The following is a 21,575-nucleotide window of genomic DNA, read 5'->3' as shown; positions in this document are numbered from 1 at the left end:
TGATCCTCATCCGATTTGATTCTTCTCATTAACTTCACATCGTCCGCAAACAAGGACACTTCTGAGTCTATCCCTTCCGTTATGTCATTCACATATACCAAGAACAGCACAGGTCCTAGGACTGACCCCTGTGGAACCCCGCTTGTCCCAGGCGCCCACTTTGACACCTCGTCACGTACCATGACTCGTTGTTGCCTCCCTGTAAGGTATTCTCTTATCCATTGCAGTGCCTTTCCTGTTATGTGTGCCTGATCCTCTAGCTTTTGCAGTAACCTCTTGTGAGGAACTGTGTCGAAGGCCTTCTTGCAGTCCAAAAAAATGCAGTCGATCCACCCCTCTCTCTCTTGTCTTACTTCTGTCACCTTGTCATAAAACTCTAATAGGTTTGTGACACAGGATTTTCCCTCCCTGAAACCATGCTGGTTGTCAATTATACACTTGTTTCTTTCCAGGTGCTCCACCACTCTCCTCCTGATCTTCTCCATGACCTTGCATACTATACACGTTAGTGATACAGGTCTGTAGTTTAGTGCCTCATGTCTGTCTCCCTTTTTAAAAATTGGGACTACATTTGCCATCTTCCATACCTCGGGGAGTTGCCCAGTTTGAAATGATGTGTTGAAGATCTTTGTTAATGGTACACACAATGTCTCTACTCCCTCTTTAAGGACCCACGGAGAGATGTTGTCTGGTCCCACCGCATTTGAGGTGTCAAGTTCGCATAGCAGCTTCTTCACCTCCTCCTTGGTTATATGTACCTCATGCAGCACTTGCTGGTGCACCCCCCTGCTCGGATTTCCTGGAGTCCTACTGGTTTCCACTGTAAATACTTCTTTAAATCTTGTGTTGAGCTCCTGACATACCTCCCGGTCGTTTCTTGTGAATTCCCCATCACCCTTCCTCTGTCTGATTACCTGGTCCTTGACTGTTGTTTTCCTCCTGATGTGGCTGTACAACAGCTTCGGGTCAGTCTTGACTTTCGATGCTATGTCATTTTCGTATTGCCGCTGAGCCTCCCTTCTTATCTGTGCATATTCGTTTCTGGCTCTTCGGCTAATCTCTTTATTTTCCTGAGTTCTCTGTCTTCTGTACCTTTTCCATTCTCTAGTACACCTAGTTTTTGCCTCCCTACACCCTTGGGTGAACCAAGGACTCGTTCTGTTCTTCCCATTATTTCTGTTTCCCTTGGGAACAAACCTCTCCTCTGCCTCCTTGCATTTTGTTGCCACATAGTCCATCATTTCTTGTACTGGTTTTCCTGTCAGTTCCCTCTCCCACTGAATGTCTTGAAAGAAGTTCCTCAAGCCTGAGTAGTTCCCCCTTTTGTAGTTTGGTTTTTCCCACCCTATTCCTGCTGCTGTCTCCACTTCGAGCTCAATATGTAGTCGAAGCACAGAACCACATGATCACTAGCTCCCAGGGGCCTTTCATACATGATATCCTCGATGTCAGAACTACTCAAGGTGAATACAAGGTCCAGTCTTGCTGGTTCATCCTCTCCTCTCTCTCTGGTAGTGTCTCCAACATGTTGATGCATGAGGTTTTCCAGTACCACATCCATCATCTTGGCTCTCCATGTTTCGGGACCCCCATGGGGCTCCAGGTTTTCCCAGTCAATCTCCTTGTGATTGAAATCACCCATAACTAGTAACTTTGCTCCCCCCATGTGTGCTCTCCTGGCCATCTCGGCTAGTGTGTCGACCATTGCTCTGTTGCTCTCATCGTATTCTTCTCTTGGCCTCCTACAGTTCTGTGGTGGGTTGTACATTACTGCAATTATCACCTTATGTCCCTCAGACTGGATTGTTCCTACTAAGTAGTCCCTTTCGCCTGTGCCATCCATTCCTTCCATTTTCTCAAACCCCCACTGGTTTTTAATGAGCAGTGCAACTCCTCCTCCCCCTGTCCTCCCTCTGTCTTTCCTGAGGATTTGATATCCGGATGGAAAGATTGAATCTGTTATTATTCTGGTAAGTTTTGTTTCTGCGAGTGCTATTATGTCTGGGGATGTCTCCTTGATTCTTTCATACCACTCCTCATACTTATTTGTTATTCCATCTGCATTTGTATACCACACCTTCAACTTCTTTTCTAAGATTGTAGTCTGGGGGGTGTATTGGGGTTGGGGAAGTGGGAGACCTGATAAGGAACTATGGGTGGTTGCTGTGGGGGTGGAGTTTGTAATGTAGTGGGTGGGGGCATTGGATGTGGCATGGGTGTTTTGGTTTAGAGTGTTTGGTTGCACTGGGGTTGACTTGGTTGGGAGGCTTCTATAGGAAGTTGTGAGGGAGGCTGTATTTGATCTTCCTGTGTCTGGGATCTCCTGTGTGTCTTCTCCATCCCCTCTCTTTCCTCCTTTCGCCTTTGTACCATCTCTCTCTGTTTCTGCCTTTCTGCTTGTGTTCTGTCGGGGTCGAGATACACCTTCCTGTATGCCGGCATGTCCCTTAATCGTGCTTTCTCCTGCAGGATCCTGTTCCGAGTCGATTCTGCCTTGAAGGTCACTTTCACTGGCCGGGTTCTTTTTTTTACATACCCCCCTATTCTCCGAAAAATTTCCAGCTGGGTCATGTCGTCTTCTCCTATTGCTTTCATGATGCTTTCAATTGCTTTTTTTTTCCCCTTTTTTTCTGGCTTCATATGTTTCCCCTTCAACTTCCTGGAACCCATACACAAAGACTGACCTCACCCTTTCATTCTCCCACTGCATATCCTTGTGTATCCTTTCATTCAATATGATTTCCTCCATTGCAGCTTTGCTTTCTTCAGTTTCACTAGCTAATGTACTTGGGCTCAGTGGCCTGTCATTTTCCCTTCTCGGCTTTCCCTGGGCTCTGCTGTGGTCTGTTAGGGCCTCCGCATATAGCTTAGCTCTTTCATTTACTACAGTCTGCACTGATTGAGCTTCTACATTCTGTTTTGCTCCTTCTTTCCCTACAGTCCCCTTATTTGTGACTGAGGTAGCAGTCTCTGTTGTCAATCCCAAAATGTTCTTTAGTTCTTTAGGCTGTTTCAGATTTTTCAGTTCCTCTTCTAAACTCTGTATCCTGGCCTCTGCTGCTTTGACTTGCACCTCCCACTTCCTGCTTTCCATGTCTATCCTCTTTTCCATTCTCATGCTAAGTTCTTCTAGTTTCTTTTCCCATTCATGTTCCCTTTTTGTGAGCTCTGCTGCCCAATCTTCCTTTGCAGTTTCCTCCTCCTGTCCCTTGGTTTTTCTTGTTGCTCTCTGGGAACCCATTTTTGTTTTAGCCTGATTGCCTCAGAGTGGTAAACCTATGTAATTCTGTATGTTAGGTTAGTATTGTGTATGTCAGAGTGTGGGATGGGGGGAGGTAGAGGAGGAACTGTGGCTATGTGGGAGAGTAGTGGGAAGGGGGAGTGGGAAGGGGGAGTGGGAAGGAGAGTGAAGCAAGTGGGTGAGTGGGAGAGGGAGAGGGGGAAGGAGGGAGAGCTGGGGAGGGAGAGGGGGAAGGAGGGAGAGCTGGGGAGGGGGAGGGTGAAAGAGGGAGGGGAGGGATCAGGTGAAGGAGTGAGATGTCGGTGGGGGAGGGGGGGAGTGTATGTGTGAGTCTGGCAATGTGTGTGTGTTGCGTGTGTGTGTTGCGTGTGTGTTGCGTGTGTGTGTGTGTGTTGTGTGTGTGTGTGTGTGTGTGTGTGTGTGTATGTGTGTGTGTGTGTGTGTGTGTGTGTGTGTGTGTGTGTGTGTGTGTGTGTGTGTGGGTGTGTGTGTGTGTGTGTGTGTGTGTGTGTGTGTGTGTGTGTGTGTGTGTGTGTGTGTGTGTGTGTGTGTGTGTGTGCACACTAGGCTATGCTACTCTTTTGAAGATTATAAATTTTTTTTCACAATCAATTCCTTATTAATATACACTAATATTTACTATATAATATTAATTGTGTACACTTGTGTTTGTGTGTGTGTGTGTGTTTACTAGCTTGTCGTTCTTTGAAAAAGAGGGCTGGGGGGTCACGTTAACACTATTTGTTATTGTTGTTGGTTCACTGGTACTCTCCCGGCCCAGATCTTCGCACACTAGGCTACTTTACTTTTTGAAGATTATAGGATTATTTTTTCTCACTCAATTCCTTATTAATATATACTAATGTTTATTATAATAATAATTACGGTTGCACACGTGTGTTTGTATGTGCGTACTTGTTTACTAGCTTGTCCCTCAGAAAAACGGGGGGGGGGTTCACTAGCCCTTTCAGGGTCCGTCCCGTAGATCTACGGCTTTACGTTCAGGGTCCAAACCGTAGATCTACGCCATGAGCTCAGCTCACTCTGATAAACTGTGAGTGGTACATTTGGGCCTAGATATGAGAGAATACATCTATGTGGTATGTGTGCACCACATAAAACAGATCCTGCAGCACACTGTGTATGAGAGAAAAAAAATGAAATCATGATTTTTCGATTAAAACAGCAACTTTGCAGTGTTTTTTCGTATGTTTTTTATAGTTGTATTTGCGATTTCTTGGTCTCATTTGATAGAATGGAAGACATATTACAGAAATAGAGATGATTTTGATTGGTTTTAGCACTGAAAATGGCTTGAAACTGAGCTCAAAGTAGCAGAAATGTTAAATTTTTGCCGATATTCAAGAGTAAATAAACGACCTCACACATCTAATACACGTCAGCTGGTGGGTCTAATATACATTCACAAATATGGTGATGATATTTATACAATTATTACAATATTGCATAACAGTAAATCTTCTATTTTTTGGTGTGAATAAAAATTCATTATGTGAATAAAAAATCAAAATGGAATTTATTTGTAAAGCCTCAAAACATAACTAATGAACAGAGGAAATGTTAGTTTAGTGCCAGGAATGCCTACATTGTTCATTCTGGACCCTATTTTGAAATTGGAATATTTTGAACTTTGTGTTAAATTGGCCAAATTAACAATTTCCTTTCACTTTATTTTGTAGTTGAAACAGTTGACTTGGCGATTTCTTGTGCTCAATCGATAGAATGGAAGTAATACTGGTGAAATAGCTAAGAATTTGGTTGATTGGAATAATGTAATTGGCCTAAAATGGGAGTCAAAGTCGGCAAAATCGCCGATTCGTAAATATCGCTGAGACATCAAAATTCGCGAGAGCATAATTTCGTCAATTTTCCACCAAATTTCGTACTTTTTGTTTTATTACCTTCACAAAAAGATTCTGTACGATTTCTTAAGAAAAAATAACAAATTTTTTTTTTGAAAATTCTTGGACACTGGTGCGTGACTCCAGATTTGGGCCTTGGACCCTGAAAGGGCTAGTCTACACAACTCTTCTGAAGATATTTAGATTATTTACTAAACATTATCAGGGTAACCACTATCTATCTCCTGGTACTGAAATAGGGAGAGAGAGATGGTACGAGACACTGAGACTTTAGACACTAACCAAAATTAACCACAAATAGGCAAGTGATGTCTGCACAACAACGGATGTTCCTGCTGGTTGGCTGCTATCAACTCCTTCAATTTTGTAACTCCGTCAGGAACTTTATCATGCATTCAAGTTATTTTCTTTTTCTTTTAAGACTTGGTATTCCCTCTTTTTTCTTTAGTACAGTATTATGGTCATAACAAGTCTGATGATGTTAGCTACATTCACAACACCAACAGCTGGGGATTGACTAATTTGTTCTTACTTTCAGTATTTACTTAATCACTCTTTTATGACCTTATCACTACACTGCTGTTATAACCAACTAACATATGTATTTGTTAATATTTCAGATCACACCGTTAACCCAATTAACTGTTTGGATATTTTGTATCAACACTGCGGCCAGTAGCCTGATCAGCTGACTGCTACCCTCCCTCACTCACAATTCATTCAAATTTAAATTGTAAAAATTCTTGATCTTATCACATTATTCGCACTCTTGAAAGCTATTACACTCTTGTAGGTATGTTCACTGATTCACTCACGTACGATGACCGCTAATAATATCTTAGGACAGCCAATAGAACGCTAAATCCTGGGAGCACTATTTAGCGATACTGCTTCACGTGTGTGTGTGTGTGTGTGTGTGTGTGTGTGTGTGTGTGTGTGTGTGTGTGTGTGTGCGCGTGCGCATGTGTGTGCGTGCGCGTGTGTGTGTGTGCGCATGTGTGCGTGCTCATGTGTGTGCATGCGCATGTGTGTGCGTGCACATGTGTGTGCGTGCGCATGTGTGTGCGTGCGCATGTGTGTGCGTGTGTGAGTGTGAGTGTGTGTGTGTATTGGTTGTATAATAAACAATGAAAATATGGTGTATTAGTGTTATCTTGCATTTTAAGATAATGTCTGCTCGACAAGATTCAGCCTGTGTGTGTGTGAGGTCATCACGTGACGTCACTGACCGCTGAGTAAACACAGGTGGGGTGACTTCACACTTGTTTAGACGTGTAGTAAGAGAAAGTATCATGCCCCATAGGGGGAGTTCATTTGAATGCTTACCCCCAGAGGGGGAATCCAAAAAACTTGATCCGAGGAAGTGGAGTCTTTGTATTATTGATATCTAGAAAAAACTTGATCCAAGCAAGTAGAGCAGGAATATTTGGGGTAGAAGTGGGTGGTAGGAGGTATGGGGGAAGGGTGTTGATCCGAGGAGATCATAAGAAATTCGAAACCCCATAGGGGTAGTCCATTTTGAATGCTTACCCCCAGAGGGGGAAATCCAAAAAACTTGATCCGAGGAGATGGAGATCATAAGAAAATGAAATTCAAAAAAAATTCGAAAAAATTTGGGATGGGGGTGAAAGTGGGAGGGGAACCTCAAAAACTTGATCCGAGGAGATGGAGACCATAAGAAATTAAAAAAAAATTAAAAAAAATTTTGAAAAAAATTCGGGGAGCGGGGGCGATCAGGACGACGCTGCAGAAGGTGCGGGCGGACGCGAGGGCGGACACAGGGTCGGCGCCGCGGGCGGGCGGGCGCGAGGGCGCGGCGGGGAGTGCGGGCACGGCGCAGAAGGAGTCCGCTCAGAGGAGTCTGCTCAGAGGAGTCCGCTCAGAGGAGACCGTACCGTGGAGACCGCTGAGAGGAGGAGACCACTGAGAGGAGGAGACCGCTGAGAGGAGGAGACCACTGAGAGGAGGAGACCGCTGAGAGGAGGAGACCACTGAGAGGAGGAGACCGCTGAGAGGAGGAGACCGTACAGAAGAAAAGTAGGTGGTAGATCATTACCATGATCTATCACCTCAATCACCTTAGTGAAAAAAGTTAGTAAATTCGTAAGACAGGAGCGCCCTTTTGTAAAACCGTGTTGAGATTCATTAATCAATCTATGCCTATCAAGATGGCTACGAATCGCTTCGGCAATTGATTCCATAAATTTTCCCACTATGGAGGTAAAGCTTATTGGTCTATAGTTTAAAGTCAAGGGCCTGTCACTTGCCTCGTAAATAGGTATTACATTTGCCATTTTCCACTTATCAGGCACTATGCCAGTTTGTAGTGATATGTTAAAAAGATTAGCCAAAGGTATGCTAAGTTCCTCTTTACATTCCTTTAACACCCTTGCAAACAGCTCATCAGGACCTGGGGATTTGTTTCTCTATTTGTCTGAGGCCGTGTCACTAGTTACCGCAAACGTGCATAGTTTATTATCGCCTTTTCTGCATAATCTATTATATCAGGAATTTCGATAGTATTTTCTTGGGTAAAAACCGAGAGGAAGTAGGTATTGAAAATTTCACGCATATCCTTATCACTGTCAGTGATTTGACCAGAGTTACTCTTAAGTGGGCCAATCTTGTCCCTAATCTTACTTCTATATACCTGAAAGAACCCTTTTGGGTTAGTCTTCGAATCTCTTGCGACCTTAACCTCATAATCCCTTTTTGCTTTCCTTATTCCTTTCTTTATTTCTCTCTTTAACTGAATACATTGATTTCTTAACCTCCCATCCCCTCTTTTGATACGCCTATATATGCCTCTCTTTTGACCAATGAGGTGCTTTAATCTATTGATCATCCATTTGGGATTATTTTTGTTAGATCTAATTTTCTTACTCGGAACAAAAGTTGTCTGGGCAGCTAGAACTATGCTCTGAAAAACGTCATATTGGCAACCAAGATCACCTAAATGACCCATAGTCAGGACATCCCAATTTAGCCCAAAAAGGTAATTTTTCAGTCCCATGAAGTCGGCCAAGCGAAAATCTGGGACAGAGATTTGATTGCAGTTATCTGGGTAATCCCATGATATATTGAAACTAAGTGATTTGTGATCACTTTCCCCAAGCTCATCATTAACCTCAAGATTATTAAATAATTAGTGACTCTTTGTTGGCAAGAACCAAGTCAAGTAGATTGTTTCCTCTAGTTGGTTCTGTCTCAAACAGTTCTAAAAAGCAATCCTGAACCGAATCTAGAAAGTCACCAGACTCAAGATTTCCTGTCATATTGTTCCAATCAATTTGTCTAAAGTTAAAATCTCCCATTAACACAATATTTTTCTTGGAGAGAGAACAGAGACGCTGTGTGTGCCACTAACCATAATTTAAAACACATCCCTTGAAACTGGGCAACTGCCTGAGGTATGGAAGATGGCAAATGCAGTCCCAATTTTTAAAATAGGAGACAGGCACGAGGCATTAAACTACAGGCCTGTGTCACTAACGTGTATAGTATGCAAAGTCATGGAGAAGATCATCAGGAGGAGAGTGGTGGAGCACCTGGAATGGAACAAGTTTATAAAATAAACGACAACCAGCACAGATTCATGGATGAGAAATCCTGTGTCACAAACCTTCTGGAGTTTTATGACAAGGTAACAGAAGTAAGACACGAGAGAGAGGGGTGGGTTGAGTGTACCTTCTTGGACTGCAGGAAGGCCTTCGACAAAGTTCTTCACATGAGATTAGTGCAGAAGCTAGAGGATCAGGCGCGCATAACAGGAAGGGCACTGCAATGGATCAGGGAATACCTGACAGGGAGGCAACAATGAGTCATGGTACGTGATGAGGTATCACAGTGGGCGCCTGGGAGGAGTAGGGTCCCACAGGAGTCAGTCCTAGGATCAGTAATATTTTTGGTGTATGTGAATGACATGATGGAAGGGATAGATTCAGAAGTGTCCCTGTTTGCAGATGAACTGAAGCTAATGAAGAGAATTAAATCAGATGAGGACCAGGCAAGACTACAATGAGATCTGGACAGGCTGGACACGTGGTCCAGCAACTGCCTCCTCGATTTTAACCCCGCCAAATGCAAAGTCATGAAGATCAGGGAAGAAGACCGCAGACAGAGTATAGGATTGGTGGCCAAAAAAAGACTGGAAACCTTGCTCAATGAGAAAGATCTTGGGGTGCGTATAACACCGAACACGTCTCCGGAAGCACACATCAACCAGATAACTGCTGCAGCAAACCTGAGAATAGCGTTCTGAAAACTTAGTAAGGAATCGTTCGAGACACTGTACACCGTGTACGTCAGGCCCATACTGGAGTATGCAGCACCAGTTTGGAACCCACACCTGGTCATGCAGATCAAGAAATTAGAGAAAGTGCTAAGGTTTGCAACAAGGCTAGTTCCAGACCAAAGGGGAATGTCCTACGAAGAAAGGTTAAGGGAAATCAGCCTGACGACACTGGAGGACAGGAGGGTAAGGGGAGACATGATAACAACATACAAAATACAGCATGGAATAGATAAGGTGGACAGAGACAGGATGTTCCAGAGAGGGGACACAGAAACAAGAGGTCACACTTGGAAGTTGAAGACTCAGATGAGTCAAAAGGATGTTAGGAAGTATAACTTCAGTCATGGTGTTGTCAGGAAGTGGAATAGTCTAGCAAGTGATGTAGTGGAGGCAGGCACCATACATAGCTTTAAGATTAGGTATGATAAAGCTCATGGAGCAGGGAGACAGAGGACCTAGTAGCAATCAGTGAAAAGGCAAGGGCCAGGAGCTGAGTCTCGACCCCTTCAACCACAATTAGGTGAGTACACACACACACACACACACACACACACACACACACAAACACACATACACCCACACCCACACACAAACACACACACACACACACACACACACACACATACACCCACACACACACACCCACACACCCACACCCACACACACACAGACACACACACACGGGGCCAGGAGCTAACACTCGACCCCTGCAACCACAAATAGGTGAGTACACACGCAGACAGCAGTAAGACAAGAGAGAGGGGGGTTGGTGGATTGCACAAGAGATTAGTGCAAAAACTGGAGGACCAAGCAGGGATAACAGGGAAGGCACTACAATATATCAGAGAATACATGTCAGGAAGACAGCAGCGAGTCATGGTACGTGGCGAGGTGTCAGAATGGGCACCTGTGACCAGCGGGGTCCCACGTGGGTCAGTCCTAGGACCAGGCTGTTTCTGGTATTTGTGAACGACATAACGGAAGGAATAGACTCCGAAGTGTCCCTGTTTGCAGATGACGTGAAGTTAATGAGAAGAATTCATTCGATCGAAGACCAAGCAGAATTACAAAGGGATCAGGTCAGGCTGCAGACCTGGTCCAACAATTGGCTCCTGGAGTTAAATCCCACTAAGTGCAAAGTCATGAAGATTGGGGAACGGCAAAGAAGACCGCAGACGGAGTACAATCTAGCGGGCCAGAAACTACAAACCTCACTCAAGGGAAAAGATCTTGGGGTGAGCATAACACCAGGCACATCTCCTGAAGTGCACATCAACCAAATAACTGCTGCAGCATATGGGCGCCTGGCAAACCTCAGAACAGCATTCCGACATCTTAATAAGGAGTCGTTCAGGACCCAGTACACCGTGTACGTTAGGCTCATATTGGAGTATGCGGCACCAGTTTGGAACCCACACCTAGCCAAGCATGTAAAGAAACTAGAGAAAGTGCAAAGGTTTGCCACAAGACTAGTCCCAGAGCTAAGAGGTATGTCCTACGAGGAGAGGTTAAGGGAAATCAACCTGACGACACTGGAGGACAGGAGAGATAGGGGGGACATGATAACGACTTACAAAATACTGAGAGGAATTGACAAGGTGGACAAAGACAGGATGTTCCAGAGACTGGACACAGTAACAAGGGGACACAGTTGGAAGCTGAAGACACAGATGAATCACAGGGATGTTAGGAAGCATTTCTTCAGTCACAGAGTAGTCAGGAAGTGGAATAGTTTAGGAAGCGATGTAGTGGAGGCAGGATCCATACATAGCTTTAAGCAGAGGTATGATAAAGCTCACGGTTCAGGGAGTGAGACCTAGTAGCGACCAGTGAAGAGGCGGGGCCAGGAGCTCGGACTTGACCCCTGCAACCTCAACTAGGTGAGTACAACTAGTTGAGTACACAGACCCCCCCCACCCACACACACACACACGGTCAGAGAGTGTAAGGGCAACAAGGCTTCCAGAATTTTAGTGTTTTTAGCGGGTGTTTCAGTTCTTAGCAGAAGCCATTGATAGTGTCTGGGTCAGTGAACAACCCAACAAGTGACAATGATGTCTGAAAAGTAAAAAAAAGGCGAGAGAAAGTCTGAAATTTCAGGAAATTTGAAAGTGCCAAAGCCTGTTAGAGGCCTTGCAGGCACTTGCTGCCACAGAGCTGCAAATAGTGAACTTACAAGTACAAGTAAACCCATAGTGAGAAAGTCAAGTGTAAGTCAGGTTGGTTAATGAGTGAACTGTGAGGTAGCATATACCAAGTGCGAAAAGATAACAAACAAAAGGAAGAAAGTGAAAACAAAATAAAAGTATCAGTACAGGTTGGCATATCAGTGGACCTCCAGGAAGTGGTACTGCCATAGTCAGGCTGTGTGTCATAAATAAGGAAAGAAGTGAAGTACCAGCAGAGAAGTGTAAACACTTGAGGGCATCTTAAGATTATTGTCTCAAGGATCTTTCCAGTGATTGACAGGAGTGACACTGGTCTGAAGTTGCTGATTTCTGTTCTGCTCTTCTTATTGTGAACAGGAACTACATTTGCCTATTTCCCTCTCTACCTCTTTGCCTCTCTTCCTCTACCTCTCTCTCTCTCTCTCTCTCTCTCTCTCTCTCATGTAAAAGGATGGAACAAGAGTTGGAGTGAAAACTAGGTTAATTTTCTGCAAAAATGTAGAAGGGGATGGAGGCATAGAAGGATAAAAGGGAATGATAAGCTTAAGCCGCAGAAGCCAGGATACTGGGCCTAGAAAATGATATAAATATGCTGAAGTGAATTTCGGGGCTATTGCCCAGAAGAGATATGGCATCTGAAGCAGGTATACCCCTATTAAACGAGGAGCCCAATGGAAAGGAAGGAGACAAGACTTACGCTAAGGCCCTATCAGTCCACCAAGCAAGGCCGAGGAATGTAGGGGAAGGACTGTTAGGAGCAGGGATAGCAGTAACGGGGAGATGGTAGAGAAGGTGATAGATCCCATGCAGAGGCATGACCATGCCACCAAGAGGTATAGGAAAAAATAAGAGAGATAATGGCTATATACAAATGGGACCCAGACATACAGAGGGAAAGGCAATGGGAGGAGGAGAGGGAGAAGTCAGTGTTTATTCATAGGCTTCAGAAGAGCAAAGGGGACACATAATGAAAGACCTGCAGAAAGAAAAACAGGAGATTGAAAGCATCATCAAAGAAAGAGGCAAGGAGGATATAAGTCAGATAGTAAATTTTCAGAGAATAGGATGGTACCTGAAGGGAAGAAATCGGCCAGTCAAACCGATTTTCAAGACAGAAATGATGAGGAACAGGATCCTGCAAGAGAAACCACTGGTGAAGGAATCATCAACATACAAGAGGGTGTTCATAGACCACGACAGAACAAGAACAGAATGATAGCAGTTAAGGGAGAAGACAGAAACGAAAGGGGCTAGGAAGAGAGACAAGAACAGAGTCAGCAGAGGACAACCAGAGCTTCGCAGAGCAAGCACACACAGAACCATCATCAGAACCCTACAGCCAAACATGCTATCCCAACACAAACCACAGTCCACACTTACAGCCCCACTCCACACTAAAAGGCCCCCCACCCCCACAGACTCCCCAGAATACAGTGTTGGAGAGGAAATTGAAGGTATGGTACACCAATGCTGATGGAATAACAAATAAGTGAGAGGAGTGTCAAGAAAGAATCAAAGAGGCATCACTGGACATGATAGCTCTCATAGAAACCAAGCTCACAAGAATGATAACAGATGTCATCTTTCCAATGGGATATCAGATCCTGAGGAAAGAGGGAACAGAGGGGGTGGAGGAGTGGCACTGCTCATCAAAAACCAATGGGATTTTGATGAGCTGGAGAGAGTAGGCAGAGGAGATGCAAGAGATTACATAATAGGAACACTTCAGTCTGGAGACCCCAAGTTGGTAATTGTAGTGATGTATAACCCACCTCAGAACAGCAGGAGGCTGAGAGTAACAGAGTGATGGTTGACATACTGGCTGAAGGGACCAGAAGGGCTCATACAAGCCGGGCAAAGCTACTGATTGTGGGTGATTTCAATCACAAAGACATTGACTGGGAGAACTTGGAGCCACATTGGGGCCCAGAAACGTGGAGGCCTAGGATGATGGAGGTGGTACTGGAAAACCTCATGTACAAACAAGTAAGGGACACTGCCAGAGAGAGAGGATAGGATGAACCAGCAAGACTGGACCTAGTATTCACCTTGAGTAGTGCAGATATTGAGGACATCATGTATGAAAGACCCCTCGGGGCCAGTGACCACGTGGTTCTGAGCTTCGAACACAGAGTTAACTACAAACAGAGAGAGAAGCAGGAAGGACAGGACGAATGAAGCCAAACCGCAAGAGAGAGAACTACAGGGGCATGAGGAATTTCCTGCACGAGGTTCAGTGAAACAGAGCATTACCAGGAGAGGCAGTAAATGACAACAATATGCAAGGAAGCTGAGGAGAGGTTTGTACCCAAAGGTAACAGAAATAACGAGAAGGCCAGGATGAGCCCTTGGTTCACTCAAACGTGTAGAGAAGCCAAAAGCAAGTGTGCAAGAGAATGGAAGAAGTATAAAAGGCAAAGGAGCCAGAAATGAATACGCACAGGTAAGAAGGGAGGCCCAACGACAATACGAAAATGACATAGCAACGAAAGCCAAATCTGACCCGAAGCTGTTGTACAGCCCCGTCAGGAGGAAAACGACAGTCAAGGACCAGGTAATCAGGCTGAGGAAGCAAGGATGGGAGATCACAAGAAACTACTGAGAAGTATGTGAGGAGCTCAACATGCAATTCAAAGATGTGTTCACAGAAGAGACAGAAGAGAGACTGGAAAGATGGAGAGGTGGCCTGGTGGCTAAAACTCTCGCTTCACACACGGAGGGCCTGAGTTCGATTCCCAGCGGGGTAGAAACATTTCGACGTGTTTCCTTACACCTATTGTCATGTTCACCTAGCAGCAAATAGGTACCTGGGTGTTAGTCGGCTGGTGTGGGTCATATCCTGGGGGACAAGATAGAGGACCCCAATGGAAATAAGACATAGTCCTCGATGATGCACTGACTTTCATGGGTTATCTTGGGTGGCTGACCCTCCGGGGTTAAAAATCCTTAGAAAACCATATCTTATCTTACCATCAAGTGTTGAATACAATACATACAACCGAAGAGAAAGTGAAGAGGCTGCTAAGCAAGCTAGATACCTCAAAGGCGATGGGGCTAGACAACATCTCTCAATGGGTCCTGAAAGAAGGAGCGGAGGCACTGTGTGCCAATAACAACAATCTTCAACACATCTATCGAAACAGGGCGACTACCTTAGATATGGAAGACAACAAATGTAGTTCCAATTTTTAAAAAATGGAGACAGACACGAAGCATTAATCTACAGACCAGTGTCACTGACATGTATAGTATGCAAGGTCATGGAGAAGATTATCAGGAGAAGAGTGGTGGAACACCTAGAAAGGAATGAGCTTATCAAAGACAACCAGCACGGTTTCAGGGACAGGAAATCTTGTGTCACAATCCTACTGGAGTTCTTTGACAGGGGGACAGCGGTAAGAGAAGAGAGGGAGAGGGGTGGGTAGATTGCGTTTTCTTGGACTGTACAAAGGCTTTTGACAAAGCTCGACACAAGAGATTAGTGCATAAGATGGAGGACCAGGCAGGTTTCACAGGAAAAGGATTGCAGTGGATCAGGGAATACCTGTGGGGAAGACAATAGCGAGTCACGGTATGTGACGGGAGTGTCAGAGTGGGCGCCTGTGACAAGTGGGGTTCCACAGTGGTCAGTCCTAGGACTGGTGCTGTTTCTGTTGTATGTGAACGACATGACAGAAGGAACAGACTCAGAAGTGTCCCTGTTTGCAGGTAATGTGAAGCTGATGAGAAGAATATAATCAGACGAAGATCTGGACAGGCTGCAGGCCTGGTCCAGAAACTGGATCCTGGAGTTCAACCCCACCGAGTGCAAAGTCATGAAGATTGGAGAAGGGCAAAGAAGACCGCAGACAGAGTGCAGTCTATGGGGCCAGAGACTACAAAACTCACTTAAGAAAAAAGGATTGCGAGGGAAGTATAACACCAGGCACATCTCCTGAGGCGCACATCAATCAAATAACTGCTGTAGCTTATGGGTGCCAAGCAAACCTAAGAATAGCATCCCGACATCTCAATATGGAATCGTTCAAGACCCTCTACACCGTGTATGTCAGGACTATATTTGAGTATACAGCACCAGTTTGGAACCAACACCTAGCCAAGCATGTAAGGAAACTAGAGAAAGTGCAAAGGTTTGCAACAAGATTAGTCCTTGAGTGAAGGGGTATGTCCTACGAGAAGAGTTTAAGGGAAATCGACCTGACTACACTGGAGGACAGGAGTGATAAGGAGGCTATGATAACGACATATAAAATACTGAGTGACATTGAGAAAGTGGACAGAGACAGGATGTTCCAGAGATGGGACACAGCAACAAGGGATCACAATTGGAAGCTGAAGACTCAGATGAATCACAGGGATGTTAGGAAGTACGTCTTCAGCAAACAGAGTTGTCAGAAAGCAGAATAGTCTGGGAAGTGACGTAGTGGGGGCAGAATCTATACATAGATTTAAGAAGAGTTACGATAAAGCTCATGGAGCAGGAAGAGTGACCTAGTAACGACCAGCGAAGAGGCGGAGCAAGGGGCTGTGACAACTCCTGCAACCACAACTAGGTGAGTACACACATACACGCATACACAGGTTCTTGTCCCAGTATTGTTTGTAACAACTTGACAAAGCTCATGGAGAACGAAATATAACCACAATAACCTGTGACATTAGTTGTACATGTGTTCTTGTAACATATTAGCGGTAATTATACCATCATTATTATACTATTCCATTGCATGAAGGAAAAAACTTAAGTGTTATTTACTTCTCTCATCTCTAATTTTCTATATTCCATCTGCAAACCTAGAAAACTGGTCCTTAAATGGCCTCTCAAAATAAACTTAAAAGAGAAGGATGTAGTCGATATGAGGCCTAATTAAAAAAAAGTCGAATTTTTATCACCTGTGTGTGTGCTCATATGTAAATATTTACGTCTAAGTTCTTGTTTTACATCTTCAATGTTCTGCTTCTCAGTTCTATATGATAGTTACACACTGGGAATTAAAACTAATTATGTTTCACTGTTATTTTCCGACAGTAACAATGGGATTCATACAGTGTTGAAATCTATTATTAAGGTTAGGTGAGTGTGTGTGGAAGAAGGGCGAGGTATTAGTGTTGTAGAGAATTATCAAACTGTTTATATCATACTGTGGTCAGAAGGAAGAAGGGTGAGGTATTAGTGTTGTAGAGATTTATCAAACTGTTTCTATCATACTGTGCTCAGAAGGAAGAAGGGCGAGGTATTAGTGTTGTAGAGAATTATCAAACTGTTTCTATCATACTGTGGTCAGAAGGAAGAAGGGCGAGGTATTAGTGTTGTAGAGATTTATCAAACTGTTTCTATCATACTGTGCTCAGAAGGAAGAAGGGCGAGGTATTAGTGTTGTAGAGATTTATCAAACTGTTTCTATCATACTGTGGTCAGAAGGAAACCATAGATAATGAAACTCAATGTTGTTAAATATTTTTATTAACATCAGTTGAATGTCTTCTTCCTTCTATGATTAATTATCCTTCACCCCACCCCAACCTCCACCCCCCACAACCCCCCACCCCACAACACCCCCCCACAACCCCCACCCCCACCCCACAACACCCCCCACAACCACCACCCCCACCCCACAACACCACCCCACAACCCCCACCCCCACCCCACAACACCCCCCCACAACCCCCACCCCCACCCCACAACACCCCCCCACAAACCCCACCCCCACCCCACAACACCCCCCCACAACCCCCACCCCCACCCCACAACACCCCCCCACAACCCCCACCCCCACCCCACAACACCCCCCCACAACCACCACCCCCACCCCACAACACCCCCCCACCCCCCCCCACCCCAAACCCCCCCCACAACCCCCACCCCCACACAACACCCCCCCACAACCCCCACCCCCACCCCACAACACCCCCCCACACAACCCCCCCACCCCCACCCCCACCCCACAACACCCCCCCACAACCCCCTCCCTCACCCCACAACCACCCCCCCACCCCACAACACCCCCCCACAACCCCACCCCCACCCCACAACACCCCCCCACAACCCCCAACCCCCCACAACCACCACCCCCACCCCACAACACCCCCCCACAACCCCCACCCCCACCCCACAACACCCCCCACAACCCCCATCCCCACCCCACAACACCCCCCACAACCACCACCCCCACCCCACAACACCCCCCCACAACCCCCACCCCCACAACACCCCTCCAACCCCCCCCCCACACAACCCTCCCCCCTCCCCACAACCCCCCCACCCCACAACACCCCCCCACCCCACAACCCCCACCCCACCCCACAACACCCCCCACAACCCCCAACCCCCACCCCACCATCCTTCCTCAAACAATAAAATGCCGGACTCCTACTCTAGGGGTCATTTATGTAACTCTGGTCTACAATATTTACAAGTTTACACTTTAATGTTAACACCGATGGTCACTCCGACCCCCACCAGACACTTGAAGCCAGCGGTACACACCTGAAGCCAGGGGTACACACCTGAAGCCAGCGGTACACACCTGAAGCCAGGGGTACACACCTGGAGCCAGCGGTACACACCTGGAGCCAGCGGTACACACCTGGAGCCAGCGGTACACACCTGGAGCCAGCGGTACACACCTGGAGCCAGCGGTACACACCTGGAGCCAGCGGTACACACCTGGAGCCAGCGGTACACACCTGAAGCCAGCGGTACACACCTGAAGCCAGCGGTACACACCTGAAGCCAGCGGTACACACCTGAAGCCAGCGGTACACACCTGAAGCCAGCGGTACACACCTGAAGCCAGCGGTACACACCTGAAGCCAGCGGTACAAACCTGAAGCCAGCGGTACACACCTGAAGCCAGCGGTACACACCTGAAGCCAGCGGTACACACCTGAAGCCAGGGGTACACACCTGAAGCCAGCGGTACACACCTGGAGCCAGCGGTACACACCTGGAGCCAGCGGTACACACCTGGAGCCAGCGGTACACACCTGGAGCCAGCGGTACACACCTGGAGCCAGCGGTACACACCTGGAGCCAGCAGTACACACCTGAAGCCGACGCTAAACACTTTGAGCCAGCGGTACACACCTGGAGCCAGCGGTACACACCTGGAGCCAGCGGTACACACCTGGAGCCAGCGGTACACACCTGGAGCCAGCGGTACACACCTGAAGCCAGCGGTACACACCTGAAGCCAGCGGTACACACCTGAAGCCAGCGGTACACACCTGAAGCCAGGGGTACACACCTGAAGCCAGCGGTACACACCTAAAGCCTGCGGCACACACCTGAAGCCAGCGGTACACACCTGAAGCCAGCGGTACACACCTGAATCCAGCGGTATACACCTGAAGTCAGCGGTGCACACCTAAAGCCAGCGGTACACACCTGAATCCAGTGGTACACACCTGAAGCCAGCGGTACACACCTGAATCCAGTGGTACACACCTGAAGCCAGCGGTACACACCTGCTCTACCGTTTGTCAATGTACATGCTGGGCAGAGAAAGTTTACATTAATATTTAAGTGATTAAGACGTTATAATAATACGTAAAAACATTACATAAGTCCTATTCAAATTCCTTATTTCTTACTCAGATTTTTGTATATCCAAAAAAGTTTTGGTTAGACAAAATAATTTTGTGAACCTTTAGTTTCTAACGTAACTTTATACTGTGCAAGAAAGGTATAAAATACCGACAATATGAAAGTTAAGACACATGTGCAACATCTGGATATCTTTATTGTAGACGTTTCGCCATCCAGTGGCTTTATCAATACAGATTCTAGGACATAATAGGAAGACAGTAGAACTATATACAAAAGATGAGGTAATCAGTCCCTCGGCCTTGGAGTTAGTGTTCACAGCATCGTGGTGGAGGAGATTCTCCTCCACCACGATGCTGTGAACACTAACTCCAAGGCCGAGGGACTGATTACCTCATCTTTTGTATATAGTTCTACTGTCTTCCTATTATGTCCTAGAATCTGTATTGATAAAGCCACTGGATGGCGAAACGTCTACAATAAAGATATCCAGATGTTGCACATGTGTCTTAACTTTCATAACTTTATACTGTTTTTTCCTCCTTGTTTTAAGGCTCCAGCTGGTCGAGTGAGTGAGCCACGTGTTATGTTCTTCAGTTAGCTCGCCACGTGTTATGTGCTTCAGTTAGCTCGCCACGTGTTACGTGCTTCAGTTAGCTCGCCACGTGTTTTGATCAGGTCAGCAGTTCCACTAGCTGAGCGACGTTGGTGCACAGTTGTGACTGAGCTGCTCATCATTACTCTCATCTTTTGTGGAAGTCTACAGTGTATGAGTGACTGTGGTATTCTGAGAGCTTTTTGTGTTCTACCGACTTATCCCCCGCGACACTCCTGCCAGCTTGGTTTACTGCATCACGAAATATGCGTGCTCAACTGAACTAAGCCGTGATGATTTCCATGCAACTCTCATGAGGTATCAAGCTTGTTATGTAGTGGATGTGTGTTTTTAAATTTATATTGAAGACTGAATCTTCTGCTCCTATCCTGAATATTCTAGTGAATAAACCATACCCCCGGCCGGGATTGAACCCGCGGTCATAGAGTCTCAAAACTCCAGCCCGTCGCGCTAACCACTAGACGGGCTGGAGTTTTGAGACTCTATGACCGCGGGTTCAATCCCGGCCGGGGGTATGGTTTATTTGCAATCGTGTCATTACGATTTCTTAAGTCTAGTGAATATATTGAATATTCCGTAAATATTCGTTGTGGATCAGTACAAGTCAGCAACATCATGGGTAGATCCATACCTCTAGTTTGATCCTCTTGATCCTCTTGATCCTTTCTTAGTACTAATTCACTTTCACAATATGTTTGATTTTTTCGTTGTTTTGACTAAATTATGAGATACTTCATGTTTGTTTTACATTAAGTAAATTGCATAAACCTTGTTTCAACTTTAATTCCCTACTTGTCTATATTTTCGACTTTTTTGTATAGTGTACTATCTATAGTTTTCCTAAGAATGGACGAGGAGCCTCCGGAATATTGAGGCTTCGTTCCAGTCACACAAGAGTGAATAATAAGAGGTACTCACTAGAGTGAGCAGGTGTTAGAGTGCAGCAGAGAACTACCAGCAGCAGCGCCGCCACCAACATGTTGTGAGAGACAGCCATCATTGTGTCCTGGATGATAAAACAGTCATGTCAGATATACATTTATCACTCTTAGTGTCCTGAAAATAAAGTAACCAGGTCAGGTAATGAGCTATCAAACTATATGTGACATAGAAGATAAAGAAGCCGTCTATCATACTTAGTGTATTCTATGAGAATAGACTATATATTGGTGGGTACAGTTACTAGCATATGTAGGTACATTGTAGATGAACGGTTCACAGAACCGACACGTTGATAAATTAGACACATGTGCAACTCTTGGGTATCTTTATTAAGGAAACGTTTCACCACACAGTGACTTCATCAGTCCATACACAGGAGAAACTGAAGAACAGGAGGAGAATGAGGTAATCAGTCCCTCAACCTTGAGTCGATGTGGTCAGTCCATCAATCTTGAATAGAATACGGCATATGAGGGGAGAAGCAGCTTAATTAAGATACCCAAGAGTTGCACATGTGTCTAATTTATCAAAATGTCGGTTCTGTGAACCATTCATCTACAATCCTGTCAGACACTGCAACTTCTTGGGATCTTAATACTTGGGAATTCTTCGCTTGCCTAACCCTTGGGCACGACGTACTTCCACATTGGGCAAATGTGACACCACCTTCGACTGCTGCACCTCTCCTGCCATACGGTTTATAAGCTGCTTCTCCGCTCATATGCCGTATTCTATTCAAGATTGATGGACTGACCGCATCGACTCAAGGTTGAGGGACTGATTACCTCATTCTCCTCCTGTTCTTCAGTTTCTCCTGTGTATGGACTGATGAAGCCACTGTGTGGCGAAATGTTTCCTTAATAAAGTTACCCAAGAGTTGCACAT

At 45.6% G+C, this 21,575-nt stretch overlaps 1 protein-coding gene across 1 annotated transcript in view; it reads right to left on the bottom strand.

Annotated features, from left to right (window-relative positions):
• Positions 1-21,575, bottom strand: part of LOC128690808 (uncharacterized) — a 94,441-nt gene that overhangs the window by 48,393 nt on the left and 24,473 nt on the right. Inside the window, exon 2 of the mRNA XM_053779532.2 lies at positions 20,667-20,754. Within this exon, the coding sequence (XP_053635507.2) occupies positions 20,667-20,748 (82 nt within the window). The 5' untranslated portion in view covers positions 20,749-20,754. The remainder of the gene's footprint in view (positions 1-20,666; positions 20,755-21,575) is intronic.

The sequence above is a fragment of the Cherax quadricarinatus genome, chromosome 24, assembly GCF_038502225.1.
Source record: "Cherax quadricarinatus isolate ZL_2023a chromosome 24, ASM3850222v1, whole genome shotgun sequence".
Classification (NCBI taxonomy): Eukaryota; Metazoa; Arthropoda; class Malacostraca; order Decapoda; family Parastacidae; genus Cherax; species Cherax quadricarinatus.
The sequence above is the reverse complement of the archived record's forward strand: the minus strand, read 5'-3'. Positions and strand labels throughout refer to the sequence as shown.